General features: G+C 38.3%; 1 protein-coding gene across 2 annotated transcripts in view; it reads right to left on the bottom strand.

Annotated features, from left to right (window-relative positions):
• CLVS1 (clavesin 1) overlaps positions 1-21,818 on the bottom strand; it is a 98,875-nt gene that overhangs the window by 51,046 nt on the left and 26,011 nt on the right. For both annotated transcript variants that reach the window (XM_017829636.1, XM_017829637.1), the window contains exon 3: positions 14,999-15,173. In XM_017829636.1, coding sequence (XP_017685125.1) covers positions 14,999-15,173 — 175 coding nt within the window. The remainder of the gene's footprint in view (positions 1-14,998; positions 15,174-21,818) is intronic.

Here is a 21,818-nt window from a genome sequence, read left to right as displayed (position 1 = left end):
CTGTCAGCAGTGCTCACTCCAGCATTACAAGAGGAGAAATAGACTTTCAGCTCAGCAGCTCCTGCCCACACCCACTTTGATTGGACCAGCCACCCACCAGGCCTTCACTCTGTCCTCTGTCCTCTGGTGTCACTATCACCAGGATAGTGACAGTGAGATTTAGGAACAGGTGATAGATCAGCAGGGATGGCTGACTGCTCCTTGGTTTTGATCCACCAAACTCTGCTGTGGTCATGCTTAGATAAGCACAGGGAGAAATGCCATCAGTTTTCCACTAAATTTCAGAATTTACATTTTTACTAGCATCCTGTTTGCTTGAATATATTTATTTTTATCCTTCAGGCAAATATTGCTGCCTCCTGTGAACCTTTTCTGTAAATCAACGGAGGCACTTGGCAAACCATATCAAAACTGCAGCTTTACATATCACTGAAGCAGAAAATAAATGGAAATAATTACTGATGCCTTCCAGTACAGATTTATTTCAAAACGAAACATGTAGCTTAGAGGGGTGGGCAATATATATCTAATGATTTCCTGTTAGCTTACACAGCATTGGCTCAGACATTTTTATTTCATTCCAGGATGTGTTCTTTCCCTCTCTTGGGGGAGATCAGGGACATAGTAGTTGTTTGTTTGCTCATTTAACCATATTGAACGGAATCAAATCTTCTTTATTTAGTACACCTGGAAGATGATATTTGTAGATCCCTCCCACATGCTAGAAATTGGAAATTAACTGGTGTTTGAAAGAAAAAGACATACATTGCCATGCCAGTAACATCATTAATAGAGTCACTGACTGACTCTATTTAACAGTCACTGTATTTTCTATACAATGGGCTTGATCAATATTCATAAGTGGCAATGCTAATTTGTTTTCATGTATTTCATTATAAACCAGTAATGCACGGCCTGATGCCACTGACTTGCACTGACAAGCAGAGAACCAAGTCCTGCAGTGCCAAGGACTGCTCCTGAGCCATCTCCACAGTCTGTTGTCCTATTTGTTATGTGCAAGGTGAAAATTTAGTGCCACTTCTGCTTAGTGCCTTTGGACTCTTGGAAACAAAGTTCTGTAACTGTTACTGTGACTAGGCAGTACTTGTGGGAATCGCTGAGGACAGATACAAATCTTGCTGTTTCTGGAGCAGAAGGTGGCCATACAATCCAGATCAAAGACCCAGCGGGCCCTGTATCCTCTCTCTAGAACAGCTGACCTATGCAGCTGCTGAGGGAAGGGGAGGAACAGGTAAGTGTGTCTCCACTCAACACGGTCATAGTCTTCAGTTATTCTCAGCTTTTAGAGTCTGACATGATTCTTGTCTCCTTCGTCACCGCTGCTGTATCTCCCTTGCAAGTGTCTCTTGAAGTCATGTGGCTTTCACATATCCTTCAAGGTAAGAACTTTCAGGTCTGCAGCACACTGCAGGAAGAGCTGCCTCCTTTCAGTTGTTCCAAACCTGGTTTGTCTGCTACCTCCTCACCCTTGTGCTAGTAACAAGTACCAGGTGCCACTAGAGATAGTGGTAAAGCATAAGCCCTGTGCTTCTCTATTTTTTCGTAGTAATAGTTCCCTGACTTCAGTTATTACAGCCTCACTGAGAACATCAAGCCTGCAGAGAGGGGATTTGTCATGAATTTATGTCTAAAGCTTTGCTTCTGCTGGAACTAGATTTTAAACATGACATCAACAGCTGGACTTCTTGGGGGAATCTCATCCCACTTGGAATTGCTATGGCTTCACAAGTCCAAGTTTGTTTATTGCTCCACTAGATGCAACCTCAGGATATAAAAATACACAGAAAGTTGTATCTTAAAGGCCAACTCCACTTTTATTTAATTTGTCTGCATTTTTATTTTATCTTTTGCTGCAGGGTGAAAATGAATGGGTGTTTATTGAACTTTTATTGTATTCTTACAACATCTCAGCATGTGCTTATAATACACAAGTCCTGGAATAGTGTCTAGTATTGAAAAATGTCCATCCTTTCTACTCATCCACATGTCAGAGCTTTTGCAAAGCTTACATGGTAAAAGTATTAAATACTATCTAAACTTTGCTTACCGTAGAGAGAAAATCTCTGAAGACACAGTACCTTGAAGTTCAGGAAGAAATTATATGAGAAAGGGCAGAACACCACGAACATGGGAGATGTGGCAACAAAAGAAAAAGTGAAATGGTAAGTTTTCTGATATATTTAGCAAAACAAACTTCTCCAAAATTTCTTCTACTACCTCCCAACAGGAAGCTTATCAACGTTTGATATGTTGCTGCTGAGCTCATTTACATCGTTCTGATGCTGAACTAAAAACAACCAAACAAGCAAAAAACCGCCAGAAAAACCCAAGATACAGCATTAGCTTTTCTGCTTCACAAGATCTCCCATCGTGGCAGTGTAACAACATTCTAGCTTGTAAAGTTCTGCTGCTGGTTACTGATTGAAGAAATGCAGTGGAAGAGTTGGCTCATGACTGAAAGCGCAAAAAGGTTGATAAAAAGAAAAAGACAAATAATTTTGAAGTTGGTGGTTTGCTGCATTTATGTACAAACAGCATTTTGAATTGTTTGAAGGATGTAAGATCTGTTTCACATGCAACAACAGTTGAACAGTAAAGAAATCAGAAGGATTCAAAGTCTTCACCTATGTCACATCTTCCAGGGCTGTCCCTACTGAGGTGATAGGTTTCTCAACAGGATGCAATATATGCAGAAATCAACAGATGTTTCATCATTAATAAAATATTCCTGCCAACAGTTACTTTACATTTCTTTTAGTATGCCAATCAGCCCAGATTCAAAGAAGTCTGCCTTGAAAACACAGCCTCTGGGGAGATGTGGCATGAAGTTGCTCTCTGGGCTTGGACATCTCCTCCCAAATATACAAAACAAAGGAGACAATGATTTTTGCCTTCGGTTACCACAATCACGATTGTAATGCTGGTGACATAATTGAGGATTCACTATGCTGAAATCCTTAATTGTTTGTCCCTGTTTATGCCAGTGGCATGGATACGTACTGACCGGCCTGGGGCAATTTGAGTAGACCCAGATTTGAGATACTGCTGCCGAGGAAAAAATGAAGCCTGACAACTAACTGCATGGAAGTGCCTTTCATTCAGGTTTTTATTTTCAACAGTGTGCATGTCCAATGAATCACTCTGCTGTTAAAAGTGAATTTCTGAAAACTGTGTTCTGATATTGTTACAGAATTTGTAATATATAAAATTTCCAATTAAAAAAAAAAACATCAAAGAGGACTAATTTGCAAACTCTTCTATAAGTATGCAAGCTTATTTCCAGAATTTTTTTCTTTCGTCCTAAACCTGGTGTCTCACAGGTGTACTTTGCATTAGCTTCAAAGAAAAGGAGTGAACTACTGCAAAGGGTTGGGGTTTTTTTCTGTTTTTTTTTTTCCTATACACACACACAAAGCTGGGCAATCCTTAGAGGTAGATACCAAATAAATTTACCCAAGTTAATAGCAACATTCACATATTTTGTTAGTTTAACAAACATTCCTGAGCTAATTTGCCTAGAATATCTTTGCAAAACAAACAAGCTCAAAGTGGTGCAGGGAGTCAAAGTAAAATACTTCAAACATTTGAATCAATTTTATCACAGATGGCAGGAATTTACTAGGAAGGTTATTTATATGTTCTCAGGCAATACTGTTCAGGTATAACTTATCTCTGGAACAAAGAAAATCTAAGTTATTTTCATTGTCCTTTAAGACAGTTCAAATGGAATTTATTTGCCTTCCTCACTTAGCACACTGGATAAGGGGTCTAGCTCTTTAAATGCTATTGTTTCAGTTTCAGAGGAGAGAGGCTATAAAACAGGGGTGCTTCATTAAAATACCATAGCTGGTACCTCTCAGAGGCACAGGAAAGGAATATTCACTGAGTAAGTAACACATTATAAATTATAATTGAGATTCAATTCTCCTGGGGAGAAGGTAACTTGTCATTTGAAGTGTTGCTAGCTTCTGAGAGTGGACTAGGAGTTTAGGGGGTATAATGATATCATTATGAAATGCCCTTGCAAAGCAAGCAAAATTATACTGTGCTATTTCTTGAAAACCACAGGAACTCTTTATTGTTCTGTCAGCAGCAGTTCAAAGAGCTATGTGACCCCATTAACATTCACTCAGGCATGTATAACAAATTGGAGGAGGGAAATTTCTTGAATAGTTAATTATATTTTGTGTGTTTGAATACCTAACATTGTTAGCCATATGAGCTCAGCACCACAGAATGCACACCTTGCGCACCTGGTTTACCTCACAGCTTTATTTATCTTTTTAATGTTTAGAGGAGAAAGCAGTATCAAAGGTACAGAAAGAGCTGGGAGGTTGGGAAGTGGGAAAGGTAGATAATGGCTAGCTGACTTGATGGCTGTGGTTGAACTGCTCTAATATTTGCAGTCCTTCTTATATGAGAAGCAATTGTTATTAGATGACCAGAAAACCCTTTGAACCCACATATCCATGTCAGGTAGGAATATGTGGGGTGTTACACATAAGCTAGACTCTTGCAGGGAAATGGAGTTTATCTCGTTTTCAATAAGACACAGCTCTTCTTGCCAAACTATTTATTTATTTCTGAGTGAAAAGTTCTCCAAGAGGCTCTTTCACACGTGGTGCCAAATGACTACAGTCTCCATGCTGCAGTGATTGGTGACCCAGCTTAAGCGAAGACAGTGGCCAGCAACAGAAACTGAGGTTTGACTGGTTGGTTTTGAGTGTAAATGTTTGGGTTTTTTAAGAGAGTAAAGTGGTAGGTATTGTCTCCAATGTTAGTGGAAAGCCCACTTGATTAATTAAGTCAGAAGTTTTATCTGTACCAATTAATTAATTTCAGTTACACTACAGATTCAGGAATCCTTATCTCTTCAGGACTGTCCTCTTGCAGCTTTCCTCACACTTAGTAATGAGTTTGATAAATTATATGATAAAGGAAAGGACTATATCAAGGAGGTTAATGTTATCTGTGCTATATGGAGGCGATATTATTTCCTGAGATAGTTTTAAATTCAGCTGCTCTGTAATATTAAGTGACACCAAACCAAGTTAAGATTGTTAGTGGGACTCTTCATGAAACTTCACACAAAAGTTAGATAAGGACCCTTTGTAACTACTGCAGATGTCCATTTACACAGGCACTCCCACCAACCCACAAGAAATCATCTTTTCCAGACACTGGGCTCATATGCTACTGAGCACACCTACTAATTCAACGTTGCTTCTAAATAATCTTGGAAAATAGAAGAGTAAGATTTATATTACCCTATAAAACTAGGTAAGCTTGAATTCTATTTTCAGTTCATTGAAAGTTCTGCTGTTACCCTCTGTAATTCTTACAGAGTGATCAAATATTTTGCTCATCACATATATATTCATACTTCTGACTTTCTTCTGCAAGCCTGTCAATTTAATAACCTTTTAAATGTATATGCTAGTTGAAGAATATTTGTATTGTAATTGTACTTCTGTTAGCTATGTTTTTTCTTAGCTCCATTTTTATTGCATGTAGATTAGAGTTGGTTAGAAAGCCTCCTCTGAAATGGAAATTATTTTTATTACACTTTAGCCATTCTTTAAGCTTCTTCTACTGCAAATAATTTGAAATAGTGGGAGTGTGCTCAGAGTAAAAAGCAGAATGCACATTTGAGAGGTCTAATACATACCTACCAGAAAGGGATGGAAAACACATCCTGAAACAGTTATAGGAAGTTTTGAATTACAGAGCAGTATAGTTACTGGATGAATTTCCAATGAAATTCTTTTCTCCTCAGAAAATTCCAATTGTTGAAATCAAATCATAGTGGGGGGCAAGCGGTAGAGATGAGGGGAGAAGGAAGTAGGCTTAACATTTCACTTGATGTTTTCATCTTTCCTTGGAAGATTGTGATATTTGAGGTTGACATTTTTGCATCCAAGAACCCCTGCTATTCAGGAGTGCTTGTTTCAAGTGTTAAGTTTTACACAGTTAAGAAGAGGTATAAAAACATTTGAGAACAAAACAGAGTTCTTCAAGATCACTAGGCAAATGTTCTAATTGATGTACAAAATTTCCAGAAAGCGCTCAAATATTGAAGGACACTTTCTGCAAGCCTAGAAAAGTCTTATGAAGTGGAAAATCCCTTCCTGACATGGTGTAACAGGTCTGTAATTTGGGAATTAGGCAATGGCATAAGTCCCATTTGCATCAGTTGGGACTTCACCTCAAACTTACTGAAAAATTTGTAGTCGCTTTTCACCATGTTGACTATACACATATTGACCATACAAATAGGTATGACCATACAAAGTCTGAGGAATTCATAAGTTCCTTTTTGGAGGAGGAGATAATAATAATAATAGATGAGGCTTTAAAGAGAATTGTTATGTGTTGTAGAAAAGCTCTGTTTTTCTGCACATAGTTGAGTCAAACAACAAGCAGGTAAATGTTTCTCAAAATCATTGCCTTTCTGCAGAATTTTAGAATGTCAGTGGCTGCAGCACTTTGTTAAAAACTTACACCAGAAATTATTACCTTGCCTGGAGAAGCAGAGTGAACACAGAATCCTGCCAAGAGCCCTCTCCTGCACTGACCTGAGCTGCTGGCTCTTCCATAGCAGCAGTCAGGGACACACAGCCAGTTCCACTGGTGCAGCACATCCTTGAAGGCATATGCTAAAGAGAGGACCGTGAGCAGGAGGTGTAAGGAGGCAACTGATCTTATATTGTCACAGCTGTTTTCCCAGGGAACATGAATTTCAGTCCTGCAGTTGTTAGTGAAGAATATGAGTCCTCTCCTAGAGAGAACAAAGTTCCTATCTACTTGTGCTCAGGGGATAATCCATGCCACATGTCTCAGTGTAGAGTCATATCAAAATGACAACTCCTCCTCTTGCTCTGACACCATCTCACAATCCACATGTACCTCCATTGCCATCTCAAACAAAATGGTACCTACTCTGCTGGCACATAGCCCACTGAAATGTCACTACTTCTGTATCTTTCTGATTTAGTTTTGTATATGCAAGCCCTTTTATACTTTTGCACAATCACTCTATATATTTCTCACAGCAAGAAGTTATCTGTAGTAAACACTCTCTTCAGGATACATTCACTCAGTTTCCATGTTAAAAAGAAAAAAGCTTTCGGAGTTGTCAGAGAAGTTAAACAAATATCACAGACACATCACTCCTGAAATTCTATGAAATTAATGAGGACAGGGATAACGTAAATTAATGCAAGTACATTAGACCATATTCACATTTTATGAGAGGAAGAAAGGTTCAACATACAACATGATCTATTTATGTATATATTGGTGGGAAGGTTCAAGCATGACTAGTGTTAGCTCTAGCTGCCTTTTTACTGTCTACCAGTAAAAACACAGCTACCTTCTGTTCTAAACAGACTTAATGAAATAAACTTTCACATTTCCTTGCCAGGACTGAAAGAATATTTTCTTCCTTTCTAATGCTTATCAGCAAATTGATGAGATCTTTATTAAAACATTAAAACTTTCCACTTAAAATATCTACATTGCAGCTTATCCTTTACTCGCACCCAAAAGCCCCAAAGCATTCAACTGGTAAACATGGTAGGGCTGATCAATTCTACTAAGCAGTTAATTCCAGTTTTCAAGTGACAAATGTGGGTCTACAGCCTACTATGCTTTTCTTTTTACTTGTTGCAGTCAACTCCCTAGAGATGACAAGCACACAATGAATAGGTCTTCTTTTGCAGAGAGCAAAACCTGTTTATCTACCTTTTTTTTTAATATAAAACGAGTCAATCCCTCTTCTAGTGTCCTATAATTTCAAAGGCACCCTCACTGACAGCTCAGAGAGTACTCACTCTACATATCACAACAGCTGCTGGAGACAGATAGCACGAGCGTTTCTAGAATGATTCAAACTGACCTTCTTTCAATGGATACTAAAAGATCATTGTTAGCTGTAACTTCAGCCATCCAACACAGGCCTCTAATATGAAGCACATTGTAATATTGAGGAAGGTAACTAGGTAAACAGATTTGGGAACTTTTGAGGCAGCCTTTAATAAAAAAAAAGGTATGTTTTTTATGTGTACATATTGCTAATTATTTCATTCAAATACCTGTGTAAATATGCAGACTGACATCTCATACAAGCAGTGGACTTAAAATCAAGAAAGTTTTTTTGCTACATATGTTCAGGAAGCAGAATATCTAATTGCATCCTACAACATCTGCTGAATTCTGATTTGTAGCCATTTTTCCAGTCACTGAAGATCATTAGAAATTGAAGCTTTCTCTTTTCAGAAACAGTTCAACCATTCTTAGTAGGAAGAGGTCTATATTTTCTTCACAGACAAGATTTGTATGTTCCCTTCTGTAGGTTAACCCACATTTATATAGCTCATCTTACCTCTATGAACATAAACCTGAGTTACTAGTAGGTCTTCCAGAGTTATTAGCAGGGACTCTTGTTTGGGAAGTTACAACATGCCTTTTGGACACATCAACACACCGTGATTATGGCACAGGAACATCCTGGTTTTATATTCTGAGGAAGTTGCCTGTCCTCTGGTAGGACACAACTAAAGGACCAGTTATCCATCTTCAAGGACCCAGCCTAGAATAATCCCTTTTTTTCAGTTTCCCGATCCTGGGAAAGATAATGACAAGGTTTTTGCACAAAATCCAAAATCTAAATATTTCCTTAATTTTTAAAAGTCTTTAAATTCTGGATATAAAAAGAAAAAACAGTCTGCCTTCAAGTAGGTTTCTGTCTAACAGGGGAAGGGAAAGAAGACTGATTCTCAGCTGCCACAGTTCAGCATTATTCTGCAGATGTGCACAGAGCCCCAGCCAGTTGCACTGTCCCAGCAACTGGTCTCAGCTCTCTGCTCACTCTTATCTTCCAGATTTTCAACATGAAAAACTGAGGATCAGCCAAACAATCTAATCTTTTGAATCTGCAGTTAGTTGCCCAGGGATAAACAGCTTTAGAATCTACATTGAGGGGCTTTTTGTATTTGGTACTAAGGTTTTTTTGCCTTGTCCTTGTCCAAGCCAGTGTATATATGTGCCTATAAATGGTTTTACTTGCCTGTCTTATGTCACTGAGGATTTTATCTGTTCTGACTTTGGTAGGCAATGACAGAGAGCTCTGTCTTTCTGTTAATAGGACCAGTTATAATTACCAGTTGAGACATAATAGCATCATAGGATACTTATAGCATAGGCAGACTCATCCCCATGCTACAGATTTCTGCAGAAAGGCTGAGCAAGAATAAGACTTTTTAGAGTGTTCTTCAGTTTGTTACAATGTGGATTCTCACTGACTTTAAATTTTCAAGTAACAGCAGTATTATATTCAGAAACTTTACGGAAAAACTAGTTGCATCTTGTACTTAGTATGCAAGACATCTTATAGCCTACATCCTTCACCTGACTCATAAAGAGTCCAACTGGAAGTACTTCATCAGTCAAAGAGATCATGTTTACCTCAGGTTTCAGAGTACAAATGTGTTTAAACAAGAAAAGAAGAGTCAGTTCCTTGCTCCAGGGTCTGAGCTGGTGAAGGAAACACCAAGTTTGCAGAGCAGAGAGTTTGGAAAAGTCTCCAGATGCATGAGGGCTGCCTGGGCTCTGTTCACATGCCCAGTTTGACCATAACAAATATTAGATTATGCCCACTAACCCAGGTCAAGCTGACCTGAAATATTGTTTCATTACTTCAGCTTGATTTCAAATTTCAAAAAGCAAGAGATTCTAACCATGAAGACAGAAATCATGTGCTTCTTACCACTCATAATGAAATCAAATATTAAGTATTTTGATTTCCAGATGAAAATTATTGAAACAAACAAATTTCCAGATTTTTTTTTTTCTAGATAAATTTGGAAACATATTTCACCATAATAATTCTGTTCCAAAAACATTGTTCCAGAAAAAAAAAAGTTTTTCACTTGAAAATTTTATCAGGTCTAAAAGCTCATATTTTTTACTAAGATTTGGAAAAACAAGCATACAAAAAAATTACACCTTTGACATAATATTGAATTGCATTTTTTCCTTCAAGCTCTACATTCTATTTTGAATTTCGAGCATATTTTATATTATAGCTCCTCCTTCTGAAGGACAAAATGAAAAATATTTGATTGTATAAGATAGTGTTAAAAGATAAGTAATTTGCTGCTACAATTTAACTGACAGTAAGTTTCTCAATCCCACAAAATTACAGTAGGAGGAAATTTTATAAAAAGACTTTTTATATCTATTGCTCATATTAAAGATGAAAAAGCTTCATACATTTCTAAACAGACTGAGTTTTCCCTAATCTGGCATTTCATTCCAGATTTTGAAGTGAGATAATCTCCGATAATGTCTAAACAAACCTGTTACTTTGATTATCTGACTTCATCTGAACATTAGAACTATTCCGGACAAATGTATCTTGAACAATTTCCTAAGACAAACATATTCAAGTTTCCCTTATTTGAAGATTTTTTTCAGAAGATTTTTTTCTATACCAGTATCTGATTAAAGTGTTCTTAAGTCAAGCATTATTGATTTCCTTTAATTTTCCTCTCCTCCCAGAAATTGCTGGCTTATGATAAACTGAAGATAATTAAAAAAAAAAATGTAATGGACCTCCTAATGTACTTTGTTGGTCAAATCTTCTGTCAAGCTACTACTAGTGAAAATCTGGGGACAAATTCCTGTTTGCAGATCTTGGTTGTTCCCTGTTGTTACTGCTATTTGCTGTAATGACTGTGACATCTAAATCAAAGCCTTATTGAACCCTAAAGAGCACTCCTGCAGTGATTCATCATTGTCACAAAGTAGGCATAGGGCTTCTTTTTTAAGAGTCACTGTCATCACATATGAGTAGAACTGCATGTGACAGAACTATCAGAGAAAGAAAAAATACAGGAAATAACCATTCACCCTACTTGTTGTTTCAGTTCCTTGAGACAGCCTGGGGCAAGTTAGCCTTTATGTGAGGCAGTACTAGGTACATTGGATTGCAAACCTGATCTTCAGGTCAGTTTTGAATCCAGCTGGCTGATTTGTGCCATAAGCCACTCAGCTGGGTCTTAGCAGACCATGGCCTTCTGGCTTAGTTTTCACCAAAGAAATGGCAGGTGAGGTCAAACCTTCTGTTTTGAAGGTTTTGGAATATTTCTGGCTGCTGTTAGAGAAGCTGTTGCATTTCAATTCAGAGTACTAGCTGATGGAATTTCTAAATTGTTATGTGCATGCATGTACACAAACTGCAGTGCATAGCTATGGTGTTGGAGAAATCAGAAACAGTCTTTCTCTATACTCACTAGTAGAAGCACCCTAAAATCAAAAGTCCTGTCTGGAGGCAAAGTAACTACATCATAAGAGCAGAAACCAACAACCATTAAATAAAAAAAAAAAGGCTGGACTTCACAGGACACACAGCCTGTACACTGTAACACTTCCCATGATTATTAGAGGTCTCCAAATGCAGTGGTTAGTAGCAAACATCCTGCATACTAAGAAGTGACCACTTCTTACTTGCTATACCTGCTTCATGATTGCAAATGGACTTCTTACCTTTGCTGTTGAACTCTGATGCTTCTAAACTGCTACACAAAATAACAAAAGATTAGTCTCTGGTTAACTTAAACCATAATTAAATTTTGTCTACTATCAGAGGATAATTATAAACTCAGCATGACACACAGAGAACTATAATTTCACAGATGAAGAAAACAGGGAAAAAATATGCTGTGAAGGAGAAAAGCTGTTCACATTAAAAGAATGAGGATTAGAAGTCAAAACTCACCAAGTTGTTGGCAAAATAGATTGGTTTTAACACATCTCTTTCCCCACCTTTCCATCCACATGACAATCTTGTGTTCAATGTGTTAAAACTCAAAAGATCAGTAAGGTCTAGGAAGGAGCATGGCATGAGCTCAAAGCATACGGTAGCAATTGTCTTGTGATAAAACATCAAAGCTTGTTAATCAGAGAGGGTTTAGGCACTAAGAACACATTCATCCCTGCACTGCTGTGACATAATGAGAATTACCACACTGTACAAACACTTGTTTAGCATCTGAACTACTGTACTTTAAAGTGGAGACATAAGGCTGTTTTTAGGTCATTAAATAACATAATTGAGAAACAGAGTAGGTGCCCTGTTGAGTTATAATGAACTGTCTGTGTAATGCAATACATACAGAAATCCATACAGAACAAGGAGTAGTATTGAGCAAAATGTGCATTCAGACATGGTGATGTCAATCCTACTTCATCTTTTTAAGTATTTACAGAGTTTACAGAATTTGGAACTGATCAGCTGGTGTAATAGCAATATATTAATTTCTGCAGCCAAGTTCATTAGATTTGACTAGTGTTTGTTTTACAACACAAGATGAATTAACATATGTATCTGCGTAATGCTTGTTGTCTGCACTTAATGATAATGCATTGCATCAGCAACTTGAGGAAAAATACATTAAATGCAAACATACACACACAGAAGTGACAATATATTAATTGGCTGAAAGCAACTTGAAAATAAGAAAAAACCCAATTGCATAAATTATTAAATACTATTTATTTTTAAGCAATTCTATATTTCAGAATGAGGTGGTCTGAGACACTGAATAAGAGTTCAAGAAACTATGGGAAAATGGTTCAGCAATGGCATTAAAATTACCATTGCATAGAGAGAGGCTAAAAGTTCCTGGCCCAGATACCCACATGTGAACATATGGGTTCAATTCCAGTAGAAATTGTAAGAGAGAATTATTTTCTTTCCATCCACTTAGACTTACACAGGACTTAATGCAACACAAAATTTCTTTTTATAAAGGAGGACTGAGATAGCCATGTTATCTGCCTGTCTGAGGATCTGTACACACCCAGTGCCTTAGCTGTGGGAAATAAACAGGAACTGAAATAATCTCAATTTTTTCCAGACATCATCAGCTCATGAGAGTAGGACCTGACTTTTTTACTTTCAGTGGCCTCCAATGCAACTCATATTGTGACACTTTTTCTGTATGTAAGTCTCATCTCCACTTCAACTACATTTTACACAAATTTTACACTAGGATAGCAGTAGTTCTTTTAAAATAATATTAGAACAAAGTCTCAATGAAAATACTTCAACAGCAGTAGTGAGAGCCAAGAAACCCCAAAACTAAAAGGTTCCCACCATCACTGTTTGCTAAATATGTGCTTTATGAGCATGAATGACTGGCTTCTAAGCCTAGTAAATTGGAGTGCAGCATTCACAACTCCTACAAATCATCAAGCCAGTGGTTAGTTAAGTCTAGGACATGTTATCCCAATTTGTACTTTTAAAGAGAGTTATATTTCTAGTAATTGCAGAGAAGACAACAGTAACTTGACTTCAAATAAGAAATGAAATGCCCACACAGACATGAGAAAGGCAGCCTCCTTAAATTGCCCAGCACAGGATGTAAGGCTAATGACACAATCTTTGAGCTTTGGTACTCTCAGGCTTCAGTACTTCCCGAAACATATTGTTGCCAACAACTGCAAATAAACTGTAGGCAGGCAACCTGGCAGTGCCATGGCCAGAGATCAGACAGGGTGGAGGCTGGATTGGACTCCTACCAAATAGATGGAAAAGCAAAATTTGGGCAGGCACAACTTGCTAGAATTTCATTTTCTTGTGGATGTCACTTGGCTTTATCTTCCTTCTGATTGGAGGGGTTGTTTTGAACCAGAGAATGAAGTGATAATATCAGCAGGAAAAGATAAGGTATTGTCCAAAGGACTAATTGCACAGCTTGACTTTCTAATTTGTTAGAATAGATGAAAATTCCTCACAAAGGGGAACACAGGCTTAAAACTGATAGCAGATTTTTCTACCTCATTTTTGAATAATAACATGAAGTAGAGACAATTATTATGTAATTGTAGACTATTTGTTAGTCAAAAAATTAGTTGAACAAACTGTTCTTTCTATTACATAAGTTAAAGTTAAAATAAACATACGCACCCCATGGAAAATTATTGTTGAGGTATTTATGACTGAAGGATATCTAGTAAGTACTAAAAATAAAATGAAAACTCAATAACTTATAATCTCTCTTTTTAAATATGTAGCTACATGAAGAATGTGGTCCTTGGGCAACCTGGTATAAGATTGAGGTCAGCCCTGCTTTGAGCAGGGGGTCGGATAAAGTGATCTCCAGAGTTCCTTATAGCCTAAATAGTCCTTGAATTCTATCACATGCCCTCAATTAATAAGGTTATGTCAGACTTCTTTTAGACCTAAAAATCAATCTTAGGTCTAACAGCAGGAATGGGCTCAGACTTTAGTGGAAAGAAGTCCTTTCTGAGCACCACAGTTTATTCTCATCCTCAGGTTGCCTCATCTTCAGGTTGCTCCTTACTACCTAACCCTGTAATAGCACATGGTTTAAGCTTGCTCCTATTTATCTGCAAGCACCAAGTGGACGTGCAGCCCCTGAACAGTCTGAACCATAATGTAACAGGATCCTGTGTGACAAATAAAGGCAGTCAGAATGAGGGCACAGCAGGGAGCCTGTCCTCCCTCTTCTTCATTTCCCTTCAACTCAATCGCATGCATGTGAACACAACAGCACTCTTCCATCTGCTCAGGGAGCTGCTCTCTTCTCCTACCACCCTCCCTCTGCACACATGTGTGCTTGCATGTGGACTGCACACTCCAGAAGGCAGACACTGCTGGATTTTAATCCCCCCAAATTCTCTGATGGATTAAACCTCAAATCTCTAACTCTCCTTCTTTTAATGCTGCATTAAGTAACACACATATTGGTTACACTGATTTACGCCTGAAATAGAAGTGAAAGACAGACAAAATAAGATGTCTGAAAATCAATCTATGCTGCAAGTAGATGGGACATCAAAGCATTCTGGATTATTTTCTATACCCTTCACTTTGCCCAGCGCCTGATGAGACAAAAATGACTGTCTGTAGCAATAAAAGTTACAAGTACATGTGTTACCCTCCACTTACCTGTAACCCTTCAATGGCCAGTTTGAGGATAGATGGTGTAAGCTTGGAGGCTTGCTTGAAAGAGAAGTTGCTCCAGTCTATAATTAGAATGAAGCCATTTATCTGAAGCTCCTGATCTTCGATGAGCACTTCTAAGGAAAGTAGAATAGCCCGAAGGATATCTATGAAGGAGTTCCTAAAGCCAAAGTAGAAAAAAAAAAAATCAATGGTTGCAGTTATCTTCAAACCTCAAGATACTCAGCTTTGCTGTGGATGTGGCATGAGCGAGGTACAGGGATTCATTCTGGCAGAATTCTTCTGAAAAGAGAGTTGTTTCAGAGATGTCATTAAAGAGCTCCTGCTCTAAAACTCACATTTCCCTCCTCAGTGTGATAAATCTTGCTCATTGGTGGAAAAAATAAACACTGAATGAGATCTCCTCAATTCTTCTGGCATTCCTTACAATAGATTTTAGTTAAGCTACATTGGCAAACTACTTGTCTGTGGTGAAATGAAACAAATTCAGGCTATCAGTTTAAACTCTTGCTCGTTTGGATATACTTTACCATTTTTCCTTGTTCGTCTCCCTTCTTTTCAGAAAAGGGAATAAATGAGTACAATAAAAGTATAAAAGACATGGTTACAACTAGGTTCTGTGCCTTCCTGTTTGAGTGGAGGGAATAATCCAAGGCTTTGCACAATAAAGTTTGACTGTTGTCTTATTTCTGCAAACCAAATGCAACATGAAAAATGGTTGCACCCACTTAAAATGGGAACTCTTTATTAATTATCAGCTACAATAAGCTGGCTGCAAGGCTTCCCTCAGCTCTTGGAGAATAATTAAAAACCTTGGAGGCCATGAAGGATATAGCAAGTAATGGAGAAGAAAATGTTGAAATGTTTTCTTTAATGTCCAAGTCTGTACTGGGAAGCCTGGGCCGCTTTCTACTTCTCCCTCATGCATTTTACAAAACAGTTGGACACTTTAATGACTTAGTCCATGTTTACACCTGAGTAAGCTGAATCAGGCAGTTCTTCTCATCTGTCCTTCCCATTCAGATGATTTACAACAATAGATTCTTTTGAAGAACAAGAAATAAAGAAAGCTTCAGAAATTACAGCTTAACCTTGTCTAAAATGAAATTGTAACATACTGCTAATGCAATCTGCTTTACCTCTGCATAATTCTCTAGTTTTGATGAGGCCTGAGGCATCTTACAGGGAAGGTTCACACCATGTTCTCCCATGGAGATTTTAATTTAGTCCTTTTCTGCTGTTTTCTTTACTTTAAAACAAGTCCTCTAAGTCTTCAAGAGCATTGCTTCAAATTCTGCCTGAGATAAAAAACCTATGTGCAGTTGAAACTAACTTCTCTGCCATCAAGACCTCTACCCCTGAATAACATCAACACATGGTAAATCAGAGGAAAAAGGTGAAGTGTTTTCTTATTCTTGCTCTTTTCTCTCAGCATGCTTTGAGTGGAAATGTACGTTCTTTCTCTAAAGACCTGGTTCCTTGAAAAAGCTGCTTCTGAACTCTGCCTTTCTGTAAAAGTTAGAAGTTTCTCTGAAGTATAATTGCTGAGACAATAAATAGAGCTTCAAGATATTGAATTTTGTTGCTGCTGGGTACCAAATCACCCCTCCCTCATTTACAGTTACAGAACAACCTTGACCTTTTCAAATCCTGTGGGGAAGTTGTGCTAAACAGAAAAACTGAGAAAGTATTTCCTTAGCAATGTAAGGTGAAGGCATACTGATTGGACTGGCATTTGACATTTATTTTTAGTCTAAATTTATTTTGAAAAACTCTGATATACTACCTATTGCTCAGCTGAAAAAAATGACATCTTTCAAGCAGCATCATCAGATGACTACACTTTCAAACGTGAAAAAAATCAAATATACCCCTGGACCTATCTACTTAATATATCCTACACTACCCCAGCATCCCTCTTCAAGGTGGTCAGCCTTCCATAAGAAGTGTCCCACGGGAGCTCCCAGAGGTGTGCAGTAGCTCCAAAAGCATGCTCACACACATGCTTCTTTGCACTCTTATTGGCATCAGTGCAGAATAATATCATCATCCATGGATAGGCTTTCTGGCTACACTGGGGAAGATGGAATAATCCTGACTTCAATTTAACTATAATCCTAACTTCGATTTAGGTTGTGACCCTTAGAATGACCTGGATGTTTGTTATTACCAAAGGTGTGAAAACAGAGCCACACTGTGATAAGATTTCATTCTCCATTTGCAGGAAGAAATTTTCTTAAGAGTACATTCAAACTTATATTTATGATCCTGCTACCTCTAATGCTTTTAAAGCCTGCATAATTATTTCAGTAGGGCTATCTGGGAATGGTACATACAAAGCATCTTCTGTAGTCCACTTAAATTCTAAGTAACAATTAAACATTTGAGTGCAAAATCTTACCCTTGGACTCTATACTGAGAAATCCCAGTCTTTGTTTGTGTGTCTACATAAATTGCCAGTTTATCAAGCAATTACTCACCTGTACTTCCCTGTACTTTCAGTAGAAATTATTTACCTGGAAGATATGGCACCCAGTTTTCTTAGTGTGTAATTAATCTGTCTCTCTCCCTGCCTACAACCCTCCCTTCTCTATTTATTTGCAGTTTTAAGACATCATGTAGTAAATAACTCACTGTGAACACAAAGCTGTTTTTCAGATGAGTACAGGGAGACATGAAAGCAGCATACAAGTCCTCCAGGTGGTTTATTTGCAGACACACTGTTTTGTGAATGCAAAGTCTGGATAGAAATCAGACAGAGTGCCACTTGAGGCTGAAGCCCTCTGCTCCTTAATCTTTGGGCTTTGAGACAAATCATTCAGCTGTGTGACTGATTTGCATCCAAATAATTTTCTATGCATGAACACAGAACCACTTGCTTTAGTTTTTGTTCCTTTGCTTAATGTTCCTTTCCCTCCTTCAATCCCCTTCCTCACCAGTTTAACCCTCTCACACAGAAAAAAAAGCGAAACAAACTACTATTACACAAAAGGAAATGTGTAAGGTCCTGTAAGGATTCAGCATGGAGCTTACTGAAGTGAGCCACTAATGAGCTACAAAAGATTTGCACAAGCCTCAGAAAGACAAAAAGGAGGAGGGAGGGAGAGTGCCTATCTGCCTTGGCTGAATGGAAAGGTACCACAAAAGAGGCTCTTCAAATACCCTTTGGAAAATGGGAAGTTAGCCCAACAGAAGCTAGTGGTATGGAACAATAATGTAAAACAAAAATGAAGATGGTTTAGCTGAGGGATTTGGTGGGGAGATTAGCCAAAGGCATAACATGAAAACAAATAAGAAGAAATTACTTAATTATAAGAGGTGTAAGCAGGCTGTTGGAGAACCAAAAGGCTCAGTGGAGTACCAGGGTGCAATGGGAACAATTAAAGAGGATAAAGACATTGCAGGAAAATTAAATTATCTATTTGCATGTATCTACCACCAGTCATTTTGAAGAGATACATAAATAATAAAGCTGAGGGATGGTTGGGAAATAAGGGGTCAAGTAAGACGCTGAAAGAAAGTGATACATTTTGGAGAAGATAGTTTCAGTAAAGGCTTTTGACATTACTATTTCTGAATAGTTAAGCACAAGCTCTGTTTTATGCATGCTAGTGAAATTAATTGGATTATTCAGACAGTTAAAAATATGAAAGTACAGAAGTAGTGGCAGCTGAAGCCATTAAGATTGTCTGGTAGTAAGCAAAAACAAACTGTCACTGCAAATACCAACTGTCCCACAAGACAGCAGGCTAACAAATTCTGGACCACTGCCGTTATCTTGGCGGTTGCAGACAACTCATCTGAACATCCCTAAGTTAGTATGCAGTAAGAGCCTCTCTAATACTTAGAAGTTGGACAAAGCTCAATAACATTTAGTGAACTGTAAACATGGCATAGATACAAATCAGGTAAGAGACCACATCTCACTTTTTTCCCTTCCCACACAAAAAATCACCAACAGAGAGCAAAAATGCACACATAGTTTCTAAGTGGGGAGAGCTGGCACTGCCCTGCAAGTAGGATTCCTACTGTGAGTAAAGCACAGAAGAGGAAGCAGAAAGAAAGACCAGAAAAACATCTTCAGATTGCCCAAAATTATTTGAGCTAATCAGAGCTCAAGAAGCTGGCTGCATTTTGAGTTCTGCATTCAGTTTTGGCCCCTCACTACCAGAAGGCCGTTAAGGTGCTGGAGCGTGTCCAGAGAAAGGGAACAGAGCTGATGAAGGGGCTGGAGCACAAGTCTTGTGGGGAATGGCTGAGGGAGCTGGGCGTGTTTAGCCTGGAGTGAAGGAGGTTCAGGTAAGACCTTATTGCTCTCTACAACCTGCCCAAAAGAATGTTGTGGCAAGGTAGGAGTCAGTCTCTTCTCCCATGTAACAAGTGATAGAACATGAGGAAATGGCCTTAATTTGTTTCAGGGGAGGTTTAGATTAGATATTATGAAAAATCTTCTCACTGAAAGGGTTGCCAAGCACTGGAAAAGGCTTCACAGAGAAGTGGTTGGGTCATTTTCCCTAAAGGCATGTAAAGATGTGTAGATGTGGCTCTTAGGGACATGATTTAGTGGTGCACTTGACAGTGCTTGGTTAATGGTTGGACTCGATGATCTTAAAGGCGTTTCCCAAACCTAAATGATTCTGTTATTCTATGAAAAGCTTAGAAAGAGAGACACGAGCAACACAGCAGATCAATGCAGGTGGAGGAGAGAGAACCCAGGAAGAAATATTTCTAATTGTTCCCACACACAGCCAAGGTATGCTATTCATGGAAAACCCCTCAGAATCCAGTCAGCACTGGTTTTTGAACAATAGAAAGTCCCAACGTCCATTAATGTGTTTTTGGAAAAACATTTGCATTTTTTTAATGCATGCATTTATTTCAGAAGATTAAACCTCGCCTCTGCTGAAATAAGTACTGGAAATTACTAACATACAGTCCTTGGGGATTCATGTCTTGATTCAAACTTATGATCATGAGTAACTACCCTGACTCTTTGGTATCACAGGGAAATGGCAACCTCTGTAAGACCCGATCTTCACATCTTATGACCTTCTGGTGAGGAAAGGACCCTCATATGAACCATACACAATGCAGGGCAGCCCTTGGCTAAAGAATAACCAGTAAGAGTAAGTTCAAAATGAAGAATCATGAATAAACATAGTGACACACTTGACTAATCCTGCACTGGAAAGGATGAACAGTTGAACAGAGGAGCTCACAGATTACTCATGTGCTGAAAAAGGCTTGTTTGTCTCATCTGCCTGAGGTCTGAATAGCGCATATATGTGCAGAAACTAGCAAGGCTTGTCTGCAGTTCACAGAGGAAATGGGTTGCATTCATAGAAAATATTCACAAAAAATATTTTGACCTGCTATGTGTGACTTCCTTCATAGAAAAATTCAAAGTCATTTAAACTTGTTATCTGCAAAAAATATTAAAAATTCACCAGCATGTAAACTGGAAAAATTATTGCACAATAATACAAGGACTTTTTCTTATTTTGTAGGGTACCAACCCCTTCTTTCTCATGCCCAAGTTAAATCACATTTTTTTTTTTTCTCTGTCAAACCAAAATACATGCAGAAAAAACTTCTTCTAAGTAAAACATGGGTTACATTAAGTTAATGTCAGAGTTCCAAATTATTCTTCTATCACATCCAGTGTAACTATCTTTAGTTGTTCCAGTAAGTCAGCTTCAAACAGGCATCTCTCCTGTTTTGTAATGAAAAGATAGCAAGTTTTTCCCCACAGCATCTGTGTCATTCTATAAATAAAAATCACAAGCAACTTTACATCCAGGACAACAGACTGGATAGATAAGTGTACTGATTTTTTTCTTCAGAAGTACTTAGTCCAATAATGCATTGGATACAAAGAATAGCATAGATTGAGACCTGAACTGTATTTTACGTTAGAAATGCATGGCTTAGTTTAAAACTGAACATAGACCATCCACACACAGATATCTGTCTGGCTTTGAATTCCGGCTTGGAATGAGCTGGAAACCTCTGTCATTTCCAGTGAAGGGGAAATGTACAAACCTGAAGAAAAAAACTGTGTCAGTTTTCTCTTATTGTGCAAAAATTGCCTCTCAATGACTATCTAAAAGATATAAAAATTTTCTCCTTGTTATGTTCCTGAAGAAGGTTCTTCCATATAAAAGTATTATGAGGGTTTATTTTGCTGTCACTTTCCACTTCAATTGAACTCCATAGCAACCAATAGCCCACGAATTACACACTCCACAGTCAAGCCTGTGTTACAAATCTCCTCCTACACACACTCATTCATATTGTGGGCACCCTTACTAAATGAATACTTTTTCCCTGATGTTAATGTGACTGAGCAAGGACCCTTTCTTATGTGTAATTTGGCTGTCAGGGACCTTTGCAACCCCTGTGCTTGGGAAGGGAGAGTGCAGGTGCTGGAGCTTTTCACACCCTTGGACCAACTTCCACCACAGACCTACACAGGGGAAGGAGAAGGTGGCATCTGTTCTTCCCTTTGCCTCAGCTCACAGAAGTGTCATACCATCTAGCAGGGGATCAGTCCAAGATAAAGCATAAATTTTTTCCAGTCCTGAGAGTTCAAAAAAAATCCCTCCCAGAGCCCTCAGAATCTTGATCCCAAATGGAGAAGGCAACTGATTGCAAGCCATCACAGCACAAGATCAGTGACACCCCAGACATCAGGCTAATGTTTTGGCTGACCTCCCATGAGCAGTGTAGATCTCTGCTTAGCAGCCTGCTGCTGAGACAAAAGGCTGGAATTCAATCTCAGATGCAATAGGGCTATTCCTCTTGC

Source organism: Lepidothrix coronata, unplaced genomic scaffold (genome assembly GCF_001604755.1).
Source record: "Lepidothrix coronata isolate B3197 unplaced genomic scaffold, Lepidothrix_coronata-1.0 Scaffold166, whole genome shotgun sequence".
NCBI lineage: Eukaryota > Metazoa > Chordata > Aves > Passeriformes > Pipridae > Lepidothrix > Lepidothrix coronata.
Note: the sequence above shows the minus strand (reverse complement) of the source record. Positions and strands in the feature narration are given on the sequence as shown.